General features: G+C 40.3%; 1 protein-coding gene across 2 annotated transcripts; it reads right to left on the bottom strand.

Annotated features, from left to right (window-relative positions):
- Positions 1-1,099: 1,099 nt before the first annotated feature.
- NPM1 (nucleophosmin 1) lies at positions 1,100-13,986 on the bottom strand. 2 transcript variants are annotated; one of them, NM_001035441.2, is given in 11 exon segments: positions 1,100-1,456; positions 3,784-3,858; positions 5,621-5,722; positions 6,476-6,559; positions 6,912-6,966; positions 10,437-10,507; positions 10,603-10,709; positions 10,910-11,003; positions 11,296-11,415; positions 11,972-12,051; positions 13,829-13,985. In NM_001035441.2, coding segments are annotated over 11 exon segments (885 nt in total). In that variant the 5' UTR covers positions 13,887-13,985; the 3' UTR covers positions 1,100-1,417.
- Between the last annotated feature and the right edge of the window lie 6,990 nt (positions 13,987-20,976).

Genomic DNA, 20,976 nt, shown 5'->3' with positions numbered 1-20,976 from the left:
TAAACATCTTTTAAAATGGATGTGACTTCAATAGAGAACACTGAACACTTACCATCTCATGCCTCCATTAAAATAAAGACAGAGAGGAGCTACAAGGGCAGACACAGCTTATTCGGATATAATTGAATAACTGATGAAGAAAATCACAACGTAAATGACTAGAAGAGAAACCTAACACTTGGAAACAGATTAGACAAGACAGTACTACCCCAGTATTTTTTCCCACCCTCCAAAATTAATCTACTCTGGAAAACTACCAAAAGCTAGTATCTTCAGACCTCCACCAAAATAATCTGGAACTAGAACCCAGTCATCAAGTACCACCCTTCTAATCAATATAAAATATAAAATTAATAGGCTGGGAGTGAGCGGGGTAATGAGTAAACAGTGCATGGATAAGAAAGGTCTTTTTCAGACTCTAGATACTACATCGCAAGAACCAAGGAAGAACATTTGGAAATTAAAAAAAGAAAACACAAATTTGAAGACAGAAAATAAAGTCTCTCTCCAAGTTTAAACAAAAAGGAATGAGGATAAACAAAGAATCATACGGAAGGCCTAAGAATGGATGGGAGTTTAGTAGGAGGCTTAAACCTCCCAAGAAAACACCTGAGTCTCGAGACTAGACCCACAGTCCACCCAGGGTCCAGAAGACTGCAAGACATAAAACTCCAGAACAGCATCAATAAAGCAATCTTAGAAGCTATTGGAGGATAGACGGCGGCAAAACAGGTAGAAGGGGAATCCCGCCCTGTCATGCAACTGAATCTTGCTAAGACAGTTAAAGGGGTTCTAAGGATTAGTCCCAAAATGCTCTAGTGTAACCACTACATGCAATAAAGTATCCTCCCCCAAGAATCTCAAATATGTTATGTACTATTTTGGATAAACTGAAAAGATAGCCACAGAAAGCATTTTCTGTTCCGGTTCACACAGGAGAAGCCAGGCTGAGAAGGCCGCTGCAGGCTATTTAACATGCCAGATTTTCTTTGGGAGTGAAAGGCTAGGTTGGGTGGTAGGAAGGTCTGAGGAACATTTGATTATGTAAATGTATTTCTTTAACAAAGTATAAAGAAGATAATAGAAAGAGAAACAGGGCTACTTTATTAAAATACTGAGTTTATTTCACATGTATATTTTTGTCTCCCCACCATTTCCATCTGTCTGACCACCACTACTACTATTCCTATCATAACATTCCATACATACTTAAAACCAAGCAAAGGGTGGAGTTCCATCTTTAAAAACTAAACAGGCATTTTGGACAACACATTCTTGGCAATGGAACGTGGACAACATTTATCAGACACGGTAGGGAAAGTTCTCACTCTGCATTATAAAAAGGACAGCCAGATATCAACTGTTACAGAAATGAAATAAGACGGAAAATTTTTAACAAACTGTTTAAACTATTTTCTTAAAGAGACTTCCTCCACTGCCAGAGATCTTGAATAGCCTGGAAAAAAAAAAAAAGAAATGTGGTTGAAAAACCACAACACTTCATAGACACCAATAAATTAAACCTCGTCTCTTTGTACAATTCAAAATACCTATTTTTCATTCCACCACCAAAAAGGTTCACTCTAGTTAATTAATAACTGATTTCAAGGAAACTTATAATTTAATTTCAAATACTTCAATTTGAACATAAAATCTTATGATTCTTGTAGGCAAACTCACTTTCATACTAATATACACTTAACAGCTTAGACATTTAGCTAAGGAAATCAAGACTAGTTTGGTCAATGTTGCCTCAATGCCACCTGCTTTAGAGCCAAATTCAGAGAAAAACATGCACCCGTACATGGGACACATACTAAAAAATTACATTTACCTGAAATAAGCTATATAAATATACCAGTTATAGCCTCCTTTATCTCTATGTATCTTAATAGTTCCTTGTTTTACAGAATTTGCTTACAAATTCCTTAGTTAGGCTTTTATCTTGGTACACTGGAAGTTTCTAGAGTGGTCACATCCAATTTTATTAATGAGAAGGCATATGAGGCAGTATATATAACATGTTCTGTTAGTTACTCAGACAAGCTCTTCCAGTTTAAACACATAAAACCATCTTCCATGACTTGTCTTTCCATTCCTAAAAACTAATACTGCAGTGCTTCAAATCAACAGGAACTGAATATCATGTCATTCTCTAATCATTAAGTTAAATACAAATATCAAACTATTTCATAGTATTTGAAAAAGTCAAAAGGTTATCAGATGTTCCTTGACCTGCTTTATAGAGAATACTGACCTCTGAATAATTCATGCTTCAACTTTGACCAAACATTGTTTGCACCTTTATACAAACATTCAGCAAAACTTTTATCTGCAATTATTTCCTCAAAAGGTAGTACATTTTCTTAAGTCTAATTCAAGAGTTTCTGCAAAAGGTTGCTATTTCTCAGGTCCCATCTAGATTTTATTAGCTTAATTCTCACAAACAACTCGAAAGAAAACCTGCACAAGCAATGGAAGGTATTTTATACACTGATTATTCGTATCTGCAACTATGCAATAAAAATGTGATGCCATCAGTGTTTTGGTAATTTCCATTAATAGTGAAGTGAGTTATATTTTTCATTATTACAGGATTTCATCTTGGCACTTCAAAATATGCTTTCAGTTTTGAAGTCAGAAAATACTTCTGATAGCAGTGAGTTCAGTCATTTCAGCTACAAGACTGGTATTATACTATTTGGAAGGCCTTTGCGATTTCAATTCTTATCTTCATGTGCATTTTTCTTAATCAAAAATTGTATTTTACCACTTCCTTTGGTATTAGCTTAAATTATGTATTTCTTATGCTTACCAGTTACAGATGATAATTTATATATCTCACTTGCCATGATTTTCAACACTGAATTAATAATTATCTACTGCACCATTTTAAAAGGGCTTTTATTTTTACTAAAATGCCCGCTATTCAGAATATACACTGGCATTCTGGAATTCAAATATACATAAAGACAGAATAGCAACCAAAAGAATCAAAAAGATTCAATCTGATTATCTCAAGGCCATGGCAATGAAGGCTCAACTCACGTAAAGTGTTGCCATTAAGTGATCTAAGTACTAAATATTATGGCAGAAAAAGAGCTCTAATAACAAATTTCTTAATTTACTGAATAAAGCTGAACACAGGAGATTTAGGGAGTCCTGACAAAAACAACACAGACCATGTCCTGTATGTACACAATGCCTAGCAACCCTAACAGCTTTTACATTTTCCTTTACAACCTGAGTCGTCAACCAGAAGACAGTAAAAATAAATGCATGATTTTTCTTTTACTGACAAAATACCTTCATATTAAGAAATACAAAATCTAAATCAATATATTGAGTACAATTTGGCTCCCTGCTTCCAGATTTTACACTTAGGTCTATTTCAGCAACATGTACTTCCCATAACATCTATGGAGAAAATCATCTCTGCCAACTCGTAAGAAAGCAAAAAGACCAGACTGCCCCAAGGAGCCAAATGGAGCAGCAAGGAAAACCACAGCTCATTCCTTAGCCAACACAGTACCAAAAGCAAACTGAGTTCAGTAACCAAGAAATAATTTACCAACTATATAAAAGCTGGGAAAAATGTACTAAAAAAGTTATCTTCTCAGTTTTTGCCAACTAAATTCTTAAGAGTTTCCATGTATTTAATCTGAAGTGTTGTCTGTGGTTAGGAACCTTTTAAAAGAAGCCAATACCTAAAGAGACTAAACAACCATAATAAATCACAATAAAAATTCTGGATTTGGTCATATCTCCAGAAAATTCAGTTACCTCCTGGTCAGTCATCCGGAAACAATTCTTCACATAATTGATAAACTTGGCTTCCACTTTGGGAAGGGAACCACCCTATGGAGACAAAAGCATTAAGGCTAAGTATAGAAGCATTTTTTGAGGGAGATCATTATGAAATTCCTCAAAGATTTGCGTGCTATTTATTACATGGGATTATTTGTGATCATTCCTTGTCCTTTCAAATCTTTTAATACTGAATAAATCCTTTTTTAAAAAAGCCTAGAAAGACACTTGCAGAGTGTATTAGGACCTAGGTCTTCCATACAGAATAAGTTTCTGACTTCCACCCACCCACTCCCAGCCACTCTAAAAAACATACAGCCCCTGTGAGTATCATATACACAAGTGGCAACAACTGTTAACCTGAAATCTTCCATGCAGTTTAGAAAGATAAAGGAGTTTCAGGTGTGGTGAGTTCTTAACTGCCTCATCACCTATAAAATAAACCTCACTTTAATTTACACTTTTAAATTACTGCCACATCTGTTATTTGATTCAAATATTTATTGAGCAGCTAGGGAAATACATGGTCAGAGGTGAGGCAACTGCACAAATAGAAAGCAAAGTATAAGGTTCACTGAATCACAGCAGGCAAAGTGTTTTAGGAGATCAATTGATTGCTTCCAGCCTGGAAGGGGTGTTGGAAGGGGTGTGGGTGGGCGGCCAATCAGGAAAGGGGATTGAGATTAAAATAGAAGACTTCAGTCTGGATTGTTGATGATACTCAGTTTGGACTATATGTGTCTCTCCTTTTCCTCTCCCCATCTTTGGGCTTAATTTATCAGTAGTGCCCAGGGCTGTTCAATGAGCCTGCAATTAAACCAAGGAGATAGGACCATATTAAAATTGAGGGGGAGGATATCTAAATTGTCAGTCTAGCACTGTATGCAAAGGATAAAAACACAGCAGTGATACCAGGAAGGCTAAAAGGTTTACAGCAGTACTGAAACAAAGTCAAGAAATACATTCTGGTTCTAAAATGTTAGTTTTCCAACTGACTCATAACTGCATAAGGAAAGGAAATCTACCGAAGCCTTGCAGAACCTAGAAGGCATAGAGAAATCAAGGGAAAAGGAGTCATTAACTTTTCCTCTCAATTCTACATTTATTTTCAATAATTGAGGTCTAAGAATATTAATATTGTTCATAGAATTTTAAAGGTTCCTCTCAAATGTTTCAAGGCATTTAAATCAATTACGCCATACTCCAGAGTTCACTAAAGTCCATGAAATGTAGATTCGCCCAACTCCAAATCAAGCAAGTAGAACAAAAGCTAATCTTTTTCTCACATGTGGCCACTATTTAAGACAAAAGATAACTAAATGTAAACATGTTTGTCATTCAAATATTCAAGTATCATATGTACTGACTGGTGACACCTTGGTGCAAAAGGCAAAAAGAAATAATTCATTTGTTGAAGAATGTTTCTGACTAGTCAAAAGTGAGTAATTGAAAAAAAAAAAACAGTAACAGCCAGACTACATTCCCAGCTGTTCGCAATTTTAGAAGACTCATACGCCCTCTGCTGGTACTGTGGCATGTTATGAACAGAGAACAGGCAATGGGACATGGTCTAATTTAACATCTAAAGTCAGAATATATCTTACAATCAACTTACTTGTATTTCTTTTATAATGGAAAATAAAGCATATGTAAATTTAAATATACAAAAAAAAAAAATCACCAGAGATTATAAACTAGTAAGCCATTTTTGAGAAAATTTCACACCACAAAAGGGCAGGTATATTAGGATTAAAAAATGAGAAACAGTCGTGTTCCAATCCCCAGAAAGTTTAAGGAATATTATTTTACTCACTTTTTCTATACTTGCTTGCATTTTTGCTTTAATGTCTTCTACAGAGCTAGGTCCTTTAGGTGTTTTCGGTGTTTTTTCCTGTTTTTTGAAGGATTCTTGACCCTGGAAGAAAAAGTAAATTTCAACACAGTATCTGGATTTTCTCAATAAATAAAATTCTTAAATCCTTTACTGTAAAAAAGTGTGTATACACCAGAGTTGAGTTACCAGTATAAATTATTTCATCTGAACAATTATTTTTGCCCTTAAATTATTCCTTACGAAACGAATAAGAAACTAGAAGGCACCCAGGAATGAATAGAAGGTATTACAGTTTTATGCCTGGGGCCCATTCCACAGAACTTAAGAGAAAATCTCCCAATATGCAGCCAGCTGTGAGAAACTGCCTTATGTGATAAATATACCTTTTATATATAAGCAAGAACCCTTAAAAAACACAGTATCACAGAAATCTTTGTTGGCTTTCTCCCTTCTGAGAAAGCCAGCCGCAATATACAGCTGACCTGTGAATGTCAACAGATGACCCCAGCACTCACCACGGTCAGAAATACGCGTATTACTAGCTTACTGTCAGCCCTCCACACCTGCGATCCCTCTGCGTCCAGGCTGAACCAACCACGGGTGTGCATTACTGTAGTGTTTACCACTTAAATCCGTGATAAATGGACCCATGCGGTTTAAAACTGTTGTTCAAGGGTCAACTGTCCAGTATAGGATGAATGCCAACAAAATAAGCACATTTTAGCTCTCTTGACACCCTAAAGTCCTTCTCCAAAGACCTACCAAATTTCATTGAGAGCAGTAGAACCTAACTACTTCAATGAAGCTTGCATCAGTATGTATGTTACCACTTACTTTTGATCTTGGTGTTGACGGTTTTGAGTCTTTTCCATTTTGGTTCGATTTTTGTGCATTTTTGGCTGGAGTATCTCGTACAGACTGCAATTAATTAAATTCATCACATTAATCTTAATCAATGCCCCTCCCTACAGAACAGACTTACTGCAAATTAAACTGCCCAAACCATGTAAAAGCAGCAGTCGGGTTAAGATAAAATAATCATTTTCACAAAAGGGCTAATGGGGAGAAGGCTACTATTACACAAAGAAAACAAGTTAATTCTTCACTATTAGGAATGTTTCCAAAATAGCCCTACTCAAGAGCAATTTTAAGTAGGAGATCAGCATCTTCTATGACAACTTTTGATAACCATCAAACAATGGCATCAAAAAATCCCCACCTTTTGTTATTAACTATTTCAAACAATCTTAAATTACTGTATCTTACTTACTTTCTTTACTGGAGCTTTTTCTTCAACTTCCTCATCAAAATCGTCATCATCATCACTACAAATGAAGTAAGTGCTTATTACTTATTCAATGTACTCAACAAATCTAGAAAGCTTATCTAGAAAAGTGGATGAACCTACAAGTTTAGTCAATCAAAGCAAATCAAACTTTTGAGGGTCGACAAAAGAACTAAAAGCACAATCCTTAAGGGAAATCCTGTCAAACGCAGCACATGGATGAACCTTACGGACATTACACTCAGTGAGACAGTCAAGACAGTCACAAGACAAATACTCTGTGATTCCACTAATTTGAGGTTTACCTAAAGCAATCACTACAGAAACCAGAAGATGGGTGGCTGCCAGGGGAAAGGTGGAAATGGGGACTTTTTATTCAGCGGTTACAGTTTTTAGTATTACAAGATGAGCTGAAGCTGTTAAACAAAATGTCATTATGATTAAAACTACTAAACTGCACACTTAAAATAGTTAAGATGGTAGAGTGTTATTTTTTACAACTGAAAATAGATTTTGAAAAATGTAAATAGGGTTAAAGAAATTAAAATAGCAACATCCCACATTCATGGACCAGTAAATACTAAGATGGCAACTCCCCAAATTAATTTACAGATTTAACACAATCCCTAAAAGAATCCTAGGTGGCTTCTCCATAGAAACTGATCTTAAAACTAACATTGAAGCTCAAGGAAGCCAAAATGAACCTGAGAAAGAACAATGTTGAAGCATTCATGTTAAGTAATTACAAACTAAGGTATAAAAAGTACAAAGCAACAGAAATCAGAATGTTTTACTAGTGGTAGGACAGACATGGAGCTGAAGGGTCCAGAAGCAAAACTATGTAAGCACAGTTAACTATTTTCAAAAGGGGGTAAAGACCAGTCAGTGGGGTAAGACCTTTCACGAATGGTGCTAGGACTGCTGGGTATTCACAGTAACTGGCCCCTGCCTTACAGTACATAAAAATTCAAAATGGATAAAAGATCAAACATGGGCCAAAACTATAAAACTGGAATGGTTTCTTAGGTTTGACACCAAAATCACAAATAATAAAATTAACTGGACTTTATGAAAGTAAAAAACTTGTCTGTAAAGGACTGTCACACAGAGAAGACAATACATGGGATGGGAGAAAACATTTGTAAATTCTAAGGGATTGTTTCCAAAACATACAAAAGTTCTTATAGCTCAATAATATAAAACAAGTACTGGCACAGCTACAAAGGTGAATCTTAAAAACACTGAGGCTCAGTGAAACCAACCAGCAGAAAAGGGCACATATTATGATTCTACTTATATGAAATATCCAAAACAGACAAATCTAAAAAAAAAAGTGTATTAGTGGTTGACTAGAGCTGGAGAAAATGAGGGGTTATACCATCCTGAGGTGATGAAATGTTCTGAAACTGGCTGCCCAACTGGGCATATACCATAAACTACCGAATTGTACATTCTAAATGTGCAAGCTAGGGGGTGGGGGGTGGAATCCAATTATTAGAGAAGTCCACAAGTCTGAAACAGGAAATAGTGGAATTGCTTGAAATTTTAATTACCTCACAAACTGCGTATTATATATATAGTCTCAAAAATAAGACTACTTTATCTACGTTCAACCAAAGAAACACCTCTTTTCCAATACCAGAGAAAAACATCTGCTGTGTTAATTGCATGAAGTACCATTTTACACTAAAAGCATATAAAATCTTTTAAGTGACTTTTATCAGTGACTTTTATCAATTTAGGCCCTAGCACACAAAAACTACATGTGCTATCCCATAATGAAAACTAAGATGACAATGATTTGTCTACAGCTACTACCAGTACTGTAAGCAGTTTCACTTATCAGAATATTGCCTAATAAAACAGGTGGAGACAGTGTTTTTTTCTGGAGAACCCCACTTTTCCCATTGCCACCTCAATGCAGAACCAGAACAGTCTCCACCACCCGCTCACTTGACCTGGCTCCTGTGGGAAAACCCAAAACTTGGAAGTACAGCCCAAGGAGCATCAGGACCCCGCCCTAAGCACGGGCCACTTGGAGAATGGCCACTCTTGCCCAACCTGGGCCCCTGGTTAACCAGGGGCCCAGGTCAACCAGGCTTGAGTACCTAACACTTTCCGGGCCCCAAAAACTGTCCTTAGAGTAGTGTTACCCGTTACAGTTCCCTGGGCCCCTCAGAGTAACAATAGTCTACCAAGGCCGCATTTGTAAACCGTAACTTTTAAACTTTTTATACTGGAATATAGTTAACAGTGTTGTGTTGGCCATATTAAACTTTTAATGTACTAAATGGTCTTCAGCTTTTCTTGCTTACATCAACAGCAAGTCAACCAACCCCACACCATACCCTTTCCACCCCCAAAACAGGACCCATTGATCACTGTCTCCTAACCAACAGAATCTAAAACTTGGTACCCTCAATGGATCTATTAACTGCCTCTACTTACTCATGTATCTGACTATATACTTTTTCCCCCTTTTACTAAAAATCTTCCTGATTTGGACCCGGTTACCATCTACACTATTCATTCCTCCCTGATCAACTAACTAAGGAAAACTTAAAGGAGACATGGAAGACAAGAAGACCAACTACTTACACGGTAGTTACATCAGGAATTACCCCTTTTAAAGACAGGAAGTCCTGAAAGCCCAAGAATAATCAAGTAACAACAAACACCAACTATACTGTGTTTGTTGTGTGATATGCAGGTAACTTAGAACTTAAGCATTTAATTTAAAATTTCCTATTTTCTGCTTTCATTATCATGCTCAAAGACCTTTTTAAATAACTACCAGCTTGGCTAGTTGAGGTTACTGAAAATCTGATTTGCAGATATAATTTTTCATTAGTGCATGTTCTCTCAGAGTCTATCTTAGATTCCAATTTCAGTTGGTTTCAGTATATATGCACCAACATGAGAACTCAAGAACAAAGCTGACAGGCAATTAAACATACAATAGTAACAAGTTTTTATATTGCTATTAGGAAAGACTGATTATGACTAGCATTTTATTCCATAGCATGTTTGTAACTTTACCATAGTCCAACCTAGTTAACAAACATATCAAATCTTGTTTACAATCATTAAACTCTCCAATAAAACCCTTCTCCCTTTTAGAATCTAATTCTCTCCTAAGGACCAGACAACCATGGGCCAAAATACTTTATGGAGAAAAAAATCATCATGTGACAACTTACAAAATGTATACAGCTGGAGCTATTCAGATTCTTTTTAGGCCTAACCCATTTATTACTGTACAATAATAAAATACAGCAGACTCAGCATACAGTAATGTATCCACTAAATCCTCCTCAGGGAAAAAAAAAGAACCTAGTCAAATATATTTAGAAAATGCTACATACCTCATCCTTTAACACAAACTGACAACCACTGACCATTCACCTCTTGTGTAAAACAGTTACTTAATCCCACATGATGATTTTGATAAATGGTTTTCATAACCACTCCCATACGACTAGGTCAAGTTTCTAAGGGCTTACTACTTACTCTTCATCATCATCATCATCGTCATCGTCATCATCATCTTCATCTTCATCAGCAGCAAGCTTCACTTTTTTCTTTAAAAAACAATTGGACATATACTCATAAGTGTTCATCCAAACTACTGAACTAAAGGAAAGAATACATTCTGTGTAGTAAATTACATCCATACCTGGGGAACCTTGCTACCACTTCCAGGGGCAGAACGCTTTCCAGATATACTCAGGAGTTTCACCTCCTCCTCCTCCTCCTCTTCTGACTCTGCATCTTCCTCCACGGCTAAAATAAATTTCTTTATTAGCCACTACTAAAACTCAACAGCAAGAACTCAGGGAAAAAAACACTGCTTTTCTAGTTATAAATTACTAGGTTCCCACTTGAACCTATTACAGACAGTAGCACCAGAACTAAACATACTTTATAAAGTCCAAATTGGGAACAAAGCAACTGCATTAAAAAGAATAAATAGTGTAACATACCTACTAAGTGCTGTCCACTGATATGCACAGGCCCTGAACCACACTTCAACCGTAAGACCACAGGTGGTGTAATTTCAAAGCCCCCAAGAGAAACCTAAAAAGAAATTATAAACCATTAAATATTGTGGAAAAAAAATAAAAGGTTACATGTTTGGTATGAAATCTGTTCATAACTTTAAAATGTTTCTGAACAAGCAAACCCATCAGCCAAATGAACAAATCAGTGAGCCTGTTTTTTCATGAACAAGCAGCTACCATCATGTTCAAGAGTTATCAGTCACCCCAGTGACAGAAGAGTAACCTAAATGATATCCACCTTAATGCGGCAGAATTGGAATAAAATCTAATCAGACAAAATTAGACTAAAAGTCCTAACGCGCCCTTACCGTTGGCTGTACAGACATTTTCAAAGTTGCCAGTGTTACTTTAATTGGACTGCCTTCATAATTCATCGCCTCTGCTTCAACAACATGTAACTCATCCTTTGCTCCAGCCCCTAAACTGACCTGTAAAGAGAAAAACAGTGCTTCAACTTTCTATAAGCCCCTCAAGCTAGTTGTTTTTAAAAGCAGACAATTACAACCTTTCATTATTACCACTGACCAGAGAAACTGACTTGGGCACAATGCTGTCTTCAAGTTTTATGTGACTAAGATTCAGTAAATCTAAACAGAAAAACACATTTGATAACACAGATGTTTATGTCATCACACATGCAAAGTATAAGTCACCTAACACTTACTAGACACTTACAAGTTAGGTTTAGGCTGTCTGTGGGGAACAAAGTAATATCTGTATCTATCACTCTCTTAAAAGGCTTTTTAATCCAACTGAAGAAGCGAAGTACACAAATAAGCAAAGCTGAACAGTGTGACTGGACTTTACAATTGCCAAGTAAGTGGTAAAGAGGCCAAGTTTCCTGTCACACACATTTAGAAAATCAAGTATGTACAATAACTCAGAAAAACACTACTATAAAGTATTAAGGCACACTTAAGTAATAACAACTAAGAGGCTGAAATCAAGAAAGGTTATGTAATTTATTTTTAAAAGTTTAAGTACCGTTCTTAAAGATAACTGGTGCTCATTTTCATCATTATCCACCTTGAAGTGATAATCTCTGTCAGCCTTTAGTTCACAACCTGTAAATTAAGATCAAAACCAACTGTAACAAGGAGAAAAATAACACTGAAACTTCAGTGTGTGTAACTAAAGAATTAACTCATAAAGGAATTTTTACTATTCTAGCTACCAAAAGGGAAGAGGTACCACTCCCTGGATTTCTTGAACACAAGTTTATCAACATCAAATAAAATCCATACAGAGCGTTATAAATTTCACTTTCCCCCTACACTATTTAATTCTCAACTACATAGTCTCAGAAATAGGATCAAAAATTTAGTAAAGCTGGAATTGAAACCCATCCTAACAATGCTGATAAAATCCCACTATTTAAAAAAGTTGATTACCTACCAAAATTCCCAAGAAAAGTGCCAACCAAATTTAGAAGTGCCAAGAGTTACACAAACACCTACATCCACAGCTTGTATTTGTAGCATAAAAACTACAAGTGTAGAATTAAACTCCTTATAGGGGCCAACATTCCACTTTTGAGGTGTCAGAAATTATGTACATTAAATTCTGCTTAGCAATTAAAACATGGAAATATGTTAAGGATATTTCCAATAGAGTTAACATAAAAATTTTGATAGAAATAGATCCGAAAAGCTAGTTTTTCAAAATGCTAGGAATAAAAGCCTTAACGTATATAGTGCATGTTACTACTACCATTCATGAATAGGCAGTTATTTGAAATACCATCAGAATTAAATAATTACCATCTAATAGTTACTGGAAGAGATGCCTCAAAGCCTGACACAAGGAAATGGCTTCAACAATTAAGTTTAGTGAGACTGAAAAACCAAGACCTTTAGTATGCTACACTGTGCATGAGAGGGAAATACCCAAAACCTTACAGAAGGCTGCCTTCGCTGGTCTCCCTCTACCGCCCCAAATCATTTGTAATGCAATAGTTCTGGAAGCAAGCGTCGTCTAATTTTCCTTAAGCCGCTTCTAAGTTCAGTACCACATCTGTAAAGTGGGCGCGGTGAAATTAGAAAAATGATTCTCTAAACGAGTACTACCAACATAGATGTTAAGCACTGAACAAAGACCTCCAGAGTCCTGGCTGTACCAACCACTTCACCTAACATTTCCCGCCCACCAGCCTCAATTAAGCCCTGAGTCGCCGGGCTCGGGGGCGACAAGACACCAGAAAGCCCCGGATGTAGCTCCCACACCCCCTCCTCCCAACCACGTGGCAACCACGTGCTCCCCGCGGTCGCGGCCTCCTCAAGACCGGCCGGGCCGCGCCTCCCCTCCCCGTGCAACCGGCCGAGGCAACGGGACCGAGTCTTGGCCCCACAGCTCCTGACCCTGAGGCCCGATGACAACGCCATGCTCAATCCATCTTCTCGTTAGGAAAGGAGGCTCAGGCCTCACACCCCGAAACCATACAACCTCCTGCACCACAAACCCGGAGACCAGCATCAGGCACCCGCCCGGAATCAGAAGCCTATCAACTCACAAAGCCCCCAGAATAACTGTAGCCGGAGTTCTACCATGCCAGCTAACGCCAAACTCTCAACCGGTCGCTCCCAAGTTACTTCAGGCCCTAGGCCCCGACCGCTCATGCCCCAGCCTTCAGGCCGCTCCTCCTTCCCACCCTCTCCGTGCTGCCGGCTCGACTCTCCTGGATCCCCATCCCTCAGGCTGAAGGATCCTGGCAGCTCGCTTCCGACTCCCTCAGACCTCCAGCCTGCTTAATTTTCTCCGCCAACCCAGGCCTCAACATGATTCCACCCCCCCATCAAAGCCTCCAGGCCCTCCGCGGCCTCGCTCCAAGCCCCCAGCAGTTACCGAAAAGATAGTTCTGGGGCCTCAAGGGGCTCATGTCCATGTCCATTGAATCCTCCATGGGTTGGCTGCACGCACTTATGTGGGAGAGAAGCCGGACGGAATTAAACGACTACTATTGGAACCAGCAGCCGCGCAGGACGGAATCACACCAGGGAAAGGACGCGGGTTCCCCGCGTCCATATATAGCACCCAGGAGATCTCGCGAGAGTTCCTCAAGTCCCGTTTCCGCGCGCGTGCTCCGATGCACCCGCCCCTCCCGGTCGCTCTCGCGCGCAAGCGCTCTTCAACCTCACTCCTTTCTACCTCGCCCCCCACCTCCTTCAGGTACTCCGCGGGCTCCCACCGAGCAGGCGCACTTGTACCCCGGCCCCACCCCTCCGCAGCAGCTGTGGCCGGTGCGCAGGCGTGCTTCCCCGGGTAGTGCGCGATCCCCTCCTTCAAGCCTTCCACGTCCTCTCCCGCTCTGGCGCGCGGGCCTTGCGCCAAAAGCCTGCGCAGCCCACCCAGCAAAATGGCGCCGGCAACGCTGAGCTGTGTTAGGTACTGGAGGGCGAGAAGTATTGGACGGCGAGCTGGTTGTGGGTCGGAGAGCGGCTCCATTCACCTTTCTCCATCCCCTCGTGCCTCGTAGGCCTCCACACAGGCATAACCACTGCGGGTTTTTATTTGACTTGCCTGAAGACCTGGGCTCAGAATTCATTGTTTCCCCAAAGTTAAAGCTTGCGGTTCCACATAGAGTAAACTATGGAATATTATCTGTTGGAGAGAAAAGATGTAGCTGCTGGTCACTCTTATTCAACTGTTTTTAATCGCCCTGTCCTTTCTGAAGAAACATCTCCTTAGTTGTCCTTCCTCATTATGTCCTTTGGAGGCAAAAAGGGACAAATCGGCCTATTCCTCACGAGCAGGGCAGGAACCAAGCCTGAGTGATTTCTCCAGATGGAAGGTTTTAAACTGCTATTCCCTGAAGGCTCAGGGTTAAGAATCTGCCTGCAACTCAGGAGACGCCGGAACGATCCCTTGGCGTAGGAAATGGAAACCCATTCTAGTGCTTTTCTGTGGGAAATCCCAGGGATAAAGGAGCCTGGCGAGCTGCAGTCCAAAGGGTCGCAAAGACTCGGACACGTCGAGTCTGTAAGGTTCTGTGAGATATGTGTGACTATCCCCACTTCTCAAACAAGGAAACTAGCCGGTGCCCAAACAAGTGAGGGTTCTCTAGCTCCAAGTTCAATAGTAACATCCATCTAAAACAGCTCGCAAGATTATATGAGGGTGCATATATGAGACCCTCATTGTATGAGGGTCTGAGGCAGTGCACTTGTTAGTCTTTAACATTCCTGAGAAGATTCTGACCTGTAAAGAAGGCATCAGACTTGTAAGAAATGCCTATTAATTAGTCTCTTTGGAAGTAAGCCTGGATATGAGCATCTCAAGCTACGCTTTGACAAACTGAGGACCACCGCTCCCGCAACCGCAGCCCCTGGACACTTGCCTAGGATTCCCCTAGTTGTCTTTTTTATATCAACAGATCAAATAATAAAGAAGTGCTGTAAGGAATAAAAGCAGTGGCAGTAATTCCCTACCCTCTTTTTTTCTGAATACAATCTACTTGAGATAAACTATGATGCACATAAACCAATTACTAACAGAAGAACATTTCTAAATTTGGAGAAATCAATGCTTACACTATGTGAATGGACTAAGCTGTTCCCCTCCTTTTCCCTGCCCCCACTTGAAGAAAAGTCTTTGCCAGCCTGCTTTTTGGGTCTTTTAAAATGCAGAGTGTGAGCAATTGCTAGAGAAAAAACTGAGAAAGGCTGATAAAAGAGAGGACAGGCCTGTGACTTAGGAGGATTTAGACGTTTAGAATGAGGACTTCTCAAAAGAGGAGCTACAGGAGGTGGAGAAGGGATTAATGTCTTCTAAGCCTTCGAAAATAAAAGTTGGAACCACTTCGTAATTTCTTTCTGGATTCTGGACCATGATTATTCAATACAACTCTGGACAGAGCCCATACATTTGGGAGCCATAGCTCATGTTATATAAATACATTTTCTCTTTCAATATTGTAGGCACTTAGTCTAGATATGATCTCATGGAATCAACTGAATTAAAAAAAAAAAAACGCTTTTTGCATTTCTCAGACTTAAAAATGTAACAAATACTCATTATCTTTTAAATAAATTAGAAGTATTTAAACTTAAGCAAGTGAAAAACTAAACTGCCCTTCTTCTCATATCCCCATTCCTAGTCCCTAAAGGTTAATCAGTGTTAGTAGTTGAGTGACTGTACTTCCAGACTATATCTGGGGAGAAGGGAAGGATTACATAGTTGTGTGTGTGTGTGGGGGGGGGTGGATTTGGTATATTTTAACATATATGATCCATATATTGCTCAACTTGGTTTTTTTAATATTTATTTTTGGCTGTGCTGGGTCTTTGTAACTGTGCTGACTTCTCTCTCTTGTGGCGAGTGGGAGACACTCTAGCTGAGATGCATGGTCTTCTCATTGCCGTGACTTCTCTTGTTGCAAGGAATGGGCTCTTAGGGCACAGGGGCTTCTGTAGTTGCAGCCCGTGGGCTTGGTAGTTTTGGATCCCAGGTTCTAGAACACAGGCTTAATAGAGTGCGTGGGCTTAGTTGCTCCATAGCACATGGGCTGTTTGCAGGTGTATTCTTTACCACTGAGCCACCAGGGGTTTCCCATATATATTCTTACAGATATCTGAAAAGAACATGGGGTGGATACTGGGGAGGCCACTGCAGAGTACGTCTTGTCTCAGTGCACGTGTGCATGCTAAATTGCTTTAATCATGTCTGACTCTTTGCAACCCTATGGATCGTTGCCTGCCAGGCTCCTCTGTCCATGGGATTCTCCAGGCAAGAATACTGGAGTGGGTTGCCATGCCCTCCTCCTGGGGATCTTCCCTACCCAGGAACCTGCATCTATTAAGATACACTCATTGTTGGTTGAATCTATTAATCTAAACAATAACAATAGCAACCAGTTTTTAAGTACTTTCTATGCTCCGATCACCATATTAAACACTTCCTGTGCATCATATAATGCATATGATCTTACAGTTCTTTGAGGCTGTAACTATTTTAATCTATGTATTCGTTTGTAAGGAGTGCTTTAATAATACAACGCAGACTGGGTGCTTCAACAAGAAAAATTCAGTGTCTCAAGGTTCTGGAGGCTGAGATCAGGGTGTTGGCAGAGCTGGTCCCTTGGTTTTTATAAGCATCATTCTGATCTCTGCCTTCATCTTCACATGGTATTCTCCCTTTGTATTCTCTTTGTTTCTATGTCCAAATTTCCCCTTTTAATAAGACTACTGGTTGTACTGGATTAGAGACCCACCCTACTCCAGTATGACCTCATTTTAACTTAATTTACTATATCTGCAACAATTATATTCCCAAACAAGGTCCCATTCTGAAGTACTGGGGGCTAACACTTGGACATGTGAGTTCTGGGAGGACACAATTCAACTCATAATTCTTCTCATTTTGCAGATGTGAAAACAGGGTTAAATATGTTAAGTAACTTTTCCAAAACCCAAAGCTAATGAAAGGGAGAGAGAAACCTCTGCTTGCCTCCTATGTCTGTGTGTTTACCTCTCCACTGGACAAATAATCATCGCCCAAGAGACTATGCTTTCTATGTAGGAAGTGGGACTGTTTAACTCAGCACATATTTCTTTATACATTCACCTGTTAGACATGAAGACAGATGATTTCTTATAAATTCACAGAGTAGAGATACATATAATTGAGTTATTGGCATTCACTGCCTCTCTCCCACCTTCCTCCTATGGTCCTAGTCCACCTGCCCAAAGATTTTGAGAAATTTGTCTTTGAACTAAGAAATTTACTTCTTACTATGTCACTCTAGCATTATCTGAAAACTTAATAAAGATTTGACTTCCCTGGTGGCTCAGATGGTAAAGCGTCTGTCTACAATGCAGGAGACCTGGGTTCGATCCCTGGGTCGGGAAGATTCCCTGGAGAAGGAAATGGCAACCCACTCCAGTACTCTTGCCCAGAAAATCCCATGGACGGAGGAGCCTGGTGCACCTACTGTCCATGGGATCTCAAAGAGTCGGACACGACTGAGCGACTTCACTTTCATTTATATATTTTGTTGAACTGCTGCTGCTGCTGCTGCTAAGTCGCTTCAGTCGTGTTCAACTCTGTGCAACCCCAGAGATGGCAGCCCACCAGGCTCCCCCGTCCCTGGGATTCTCCAGGCAAGAACACTGGAATGGGTTGTCATTTCCTTCTCCAGTGCATGAAAGTGAAAAGTGAAAGTGAAGTCCCTCAGTCGTTTCCAGCTCTTTGGGACCCCATAGTCTGCAGCCCACCAGGCTCCCCCGTCCCTGGGATTCTCCAGGCAAGAACACTGGAATGGGTTGTCATTTCCTTCTCCAATGCATGAAAGTGAAAAGTGAAAGTGAAGTCCCTCAGTCGTTCCCAGCTCTTTGGGACCCCATAGTCTGCAGCCTACCAGGCTCCTCCGTCCATGGGATTTTCCAGGCAAGAGAACTGGAGTGGGGTGCCATTGCCTTCTCCATTTGTTGAACTATATTTCATCAAAAAAGACACCATGCAAAAACTGCAATATAAAATTGGAGACTGATCTAGGAATGAGCCTAAACTGCCATCTCTCCCTCTAACTTTCTATTATCAGATATTTTAAATCCATCCTCTCATTATGTCCTCAGAGAAGGCAATGGCACCCCACTCCAGTACTCTTGCCTGGAAAATCCCATGGATGGAGGAGCCATGGGGTCACACAGAGTCAGACACAACTGAAGCGACTTAGCAGCAGTAGCAGCAGCATTATGTCCTTACTTGAAACACCCACCTTTGGAGAGGAGAGGGGCAGAGTTTCATCATAGATAATGTAAGAACCGTTCCAGGTAGGGATGATGATAGCACCAAACTGTGCTACGGGTTTCAAGATGTGCCCAAACAGTCCTGAATGAGGAAATTTTGCTGCAGCCGAGGCTCACGTGCTTTAGAAGAAGGGATTTTCCTTTCACTGACTGCCACTATTAAACGTTACCATGTTTCATTGTGTTTACATGTGAGTTCCTTGTAGGTAGGGAATTAATTTTAATTTTGTGTGCACCCCCAATCTAATGGCTAAAATGAAGGAAGAGAAGGAAGGACTAGGAAATATTAATGCCGCTACCCTAAGGTTGCCCTAAAGCAGCTCATGATATTTGAGTCCTCTATCTGTTTCCTAGGTATGATTATTTTTTCCTGTTTTTTTTTTTTCCTTTTTCCTGGCATATCATATGACAATAATTAGAATTATTAATAATAACATCCACAAACTAATCCCTTTTCAAGAATGTTGTTGTTGTTGAGTCACTAAGTCCTTCCTGTCCAACTCTTATCAGATCTTCCTGTCTCTGATCTTTTAATCCTGTTCCTTCTAGTTCCTGGGCAATCAGCCTGTGAGTATTTGTATTTCCTTGCATGAGACCTTTTTGTTGTCCACATAAATTGGGTGACTAAAAGCACCATCCAGAGATCTGCCCATTGGGAGGATTCTCCCTCCCCACTGTCTTTCAGGGTCACCTCTGAGTGGAGGTGTTGTGTGACAGCCATCCATTTCCAGCTTGTACTAACATGCTGACTTGACCCATCTATAAACCAGCCCAGGGTTTTCTCTCTTAGTCAGCTGGTTTTAGGGAGCCTCCCAAGAAGCCACAGTTACAAGCACTGGTGCACTGGAAGTAGGTGGTATGGAGTCTGGGCCATCTGTTCAAATAACTTGCTTGTGCGCCTTGAACCCACTTCACCCCAATCCTGGATGTATTAACTTTCATTGTGCAGTGGAGTGTGGTGGCTCAGATGATAAAAAATCTACCTGCAATGCAGGATGCCTGGGTTCGATCCCTGGGTTGGGAAGATCCCCTGGAGGAGGGCATGGCAACCCACTCCAGTATTCTTGCCTGGAGAATCCCCATGGACAGTGGAGCCTGGTGGGCTACAGTCCATGGGGTCGCAAAGAGTCAGACACGACTGAATGACTAAGCACACAGCAAGCTGTGTCTCCCAAGTTTTATGATTTAGTGGGTCTAACAGTGATTTGACCCTGCAATCAGATGTTGTTCAGACACTCAGTTGTGTCTCACTCTTTGCAACCCCATGGACTGCAACACAACAGGCTTCCCTATCCTTCACCATGTTCCCATAATGGGACTTCACCATCATGGGAGTTTGCTTAAATTCATGTCCATTGGGTCAGTGATGCCACCCAGCCATCCCATCCTCTGTCATCGCCTCTCCTCCTGCCTTCAATCTTTCCCAGCATCAAGGGCTTTTCCAATGAGTCAGTTCTTCACATCAGGTGCCCAAAGTATTGGAGCTTCAGCTTCAGCATCAGTCCTTCAAATGAATATTCAGAACTGATTTCCTTTAAGGCCGATTAGTTTGATCTCCTTGCAGTCCAAGGGACTCTCAAGAGTCTTCTCCAACACCACAGTTCAAAAGCATCAGTTCTTCAGCCCTCAGCTTTCTTTATAGCCCAACTCTCACATCCATACATGACGACTGGAAAAACCATAGGTTGACTATGTAGACCTTTGTCGGCCAAGTAATGTCTCTGCTTTTTAATACCCTGTCTAGGTTGATCATAGCTTTTCTTCCAAGGAATAAGCGTCTTTTAATTTCATGGCTGCTGTCACCATCTGCAGTGATATTGGAGCCCAAGAAAAGAAAGTCTGTCACTGTTTCCATTGTTTCCCCATCTATTTGCCACGATGATGGTGAAAAAGGATAGTGAAAAAGCTGGCTTAAAACTCAACATTCAGATACTCAGTCTTTACCAGGACACAGTAACACTGCAGATGCCATTCTTTGAGTGGTTCTCTACTGCAGACTGCTTGCCCTTGCTCCAGCACCCTAGGGGTCTGCACCATGGTTCTCCCATAAAGCTTGTCAGAAACTTCTCATCTGTACCACAGATGATACTCCAGGCTTAGTGCCCATTCGGGTAATTCCATCCACCTTGCCTTTGCATCACCACCTGGTCCAGGATAAGAGCCAGTCCTGAGTTTCTTAGTGATTACAATGTCTCCCTTACTAATACATCTGTGTCACTTAATGAAAGGAAGAACCTCTGCCCTCCC

The sequence above is a fragment of the Bos taurus genome, chromosome 20 (genome assembly GCF_002263795.3).
Source record: "Bos taurus isolate L1 Dominette 01449 registration number 42190680 breed Hereford chromosome 20, ARS-UCD2.0, whole genome shotgun sequence".
Taxonomy (NCBI): Eukaryota; Metazoa; Chordata; class Mammalia; order Artiodactyla; family Bovidae; genus Bos; species Bos taurus.
The sequence above is the reverse complement of the archived record's forward strand: the minus strand, read 5'-3'. Positions and strand labels throughout refer to the sequence as shown.

Coding starts and splice junctions, on each gene's coding strand:
- NPM1 (XM_005221418.5), bottom strand. CDS start 13,886: ATGGAGGATTCAATGGACATGGACATGAGCCCCTTGAGGCCCCAGAAC. Junction 11,416..11,971: donor ACCAGTTATCTTTAAGAACG/GTACTTAAACTT, acceptor TTCTCTTTACAG/GTCAGTTTAGGGGCTGGAGC. Junction 11,004..11,295: donor AAATGTCTGTACAGCCAACG/GTAAGGGCGCGT, acceptor ATTTCTTTTTAG/GTTTCTCTTGGGGGCTTTGA.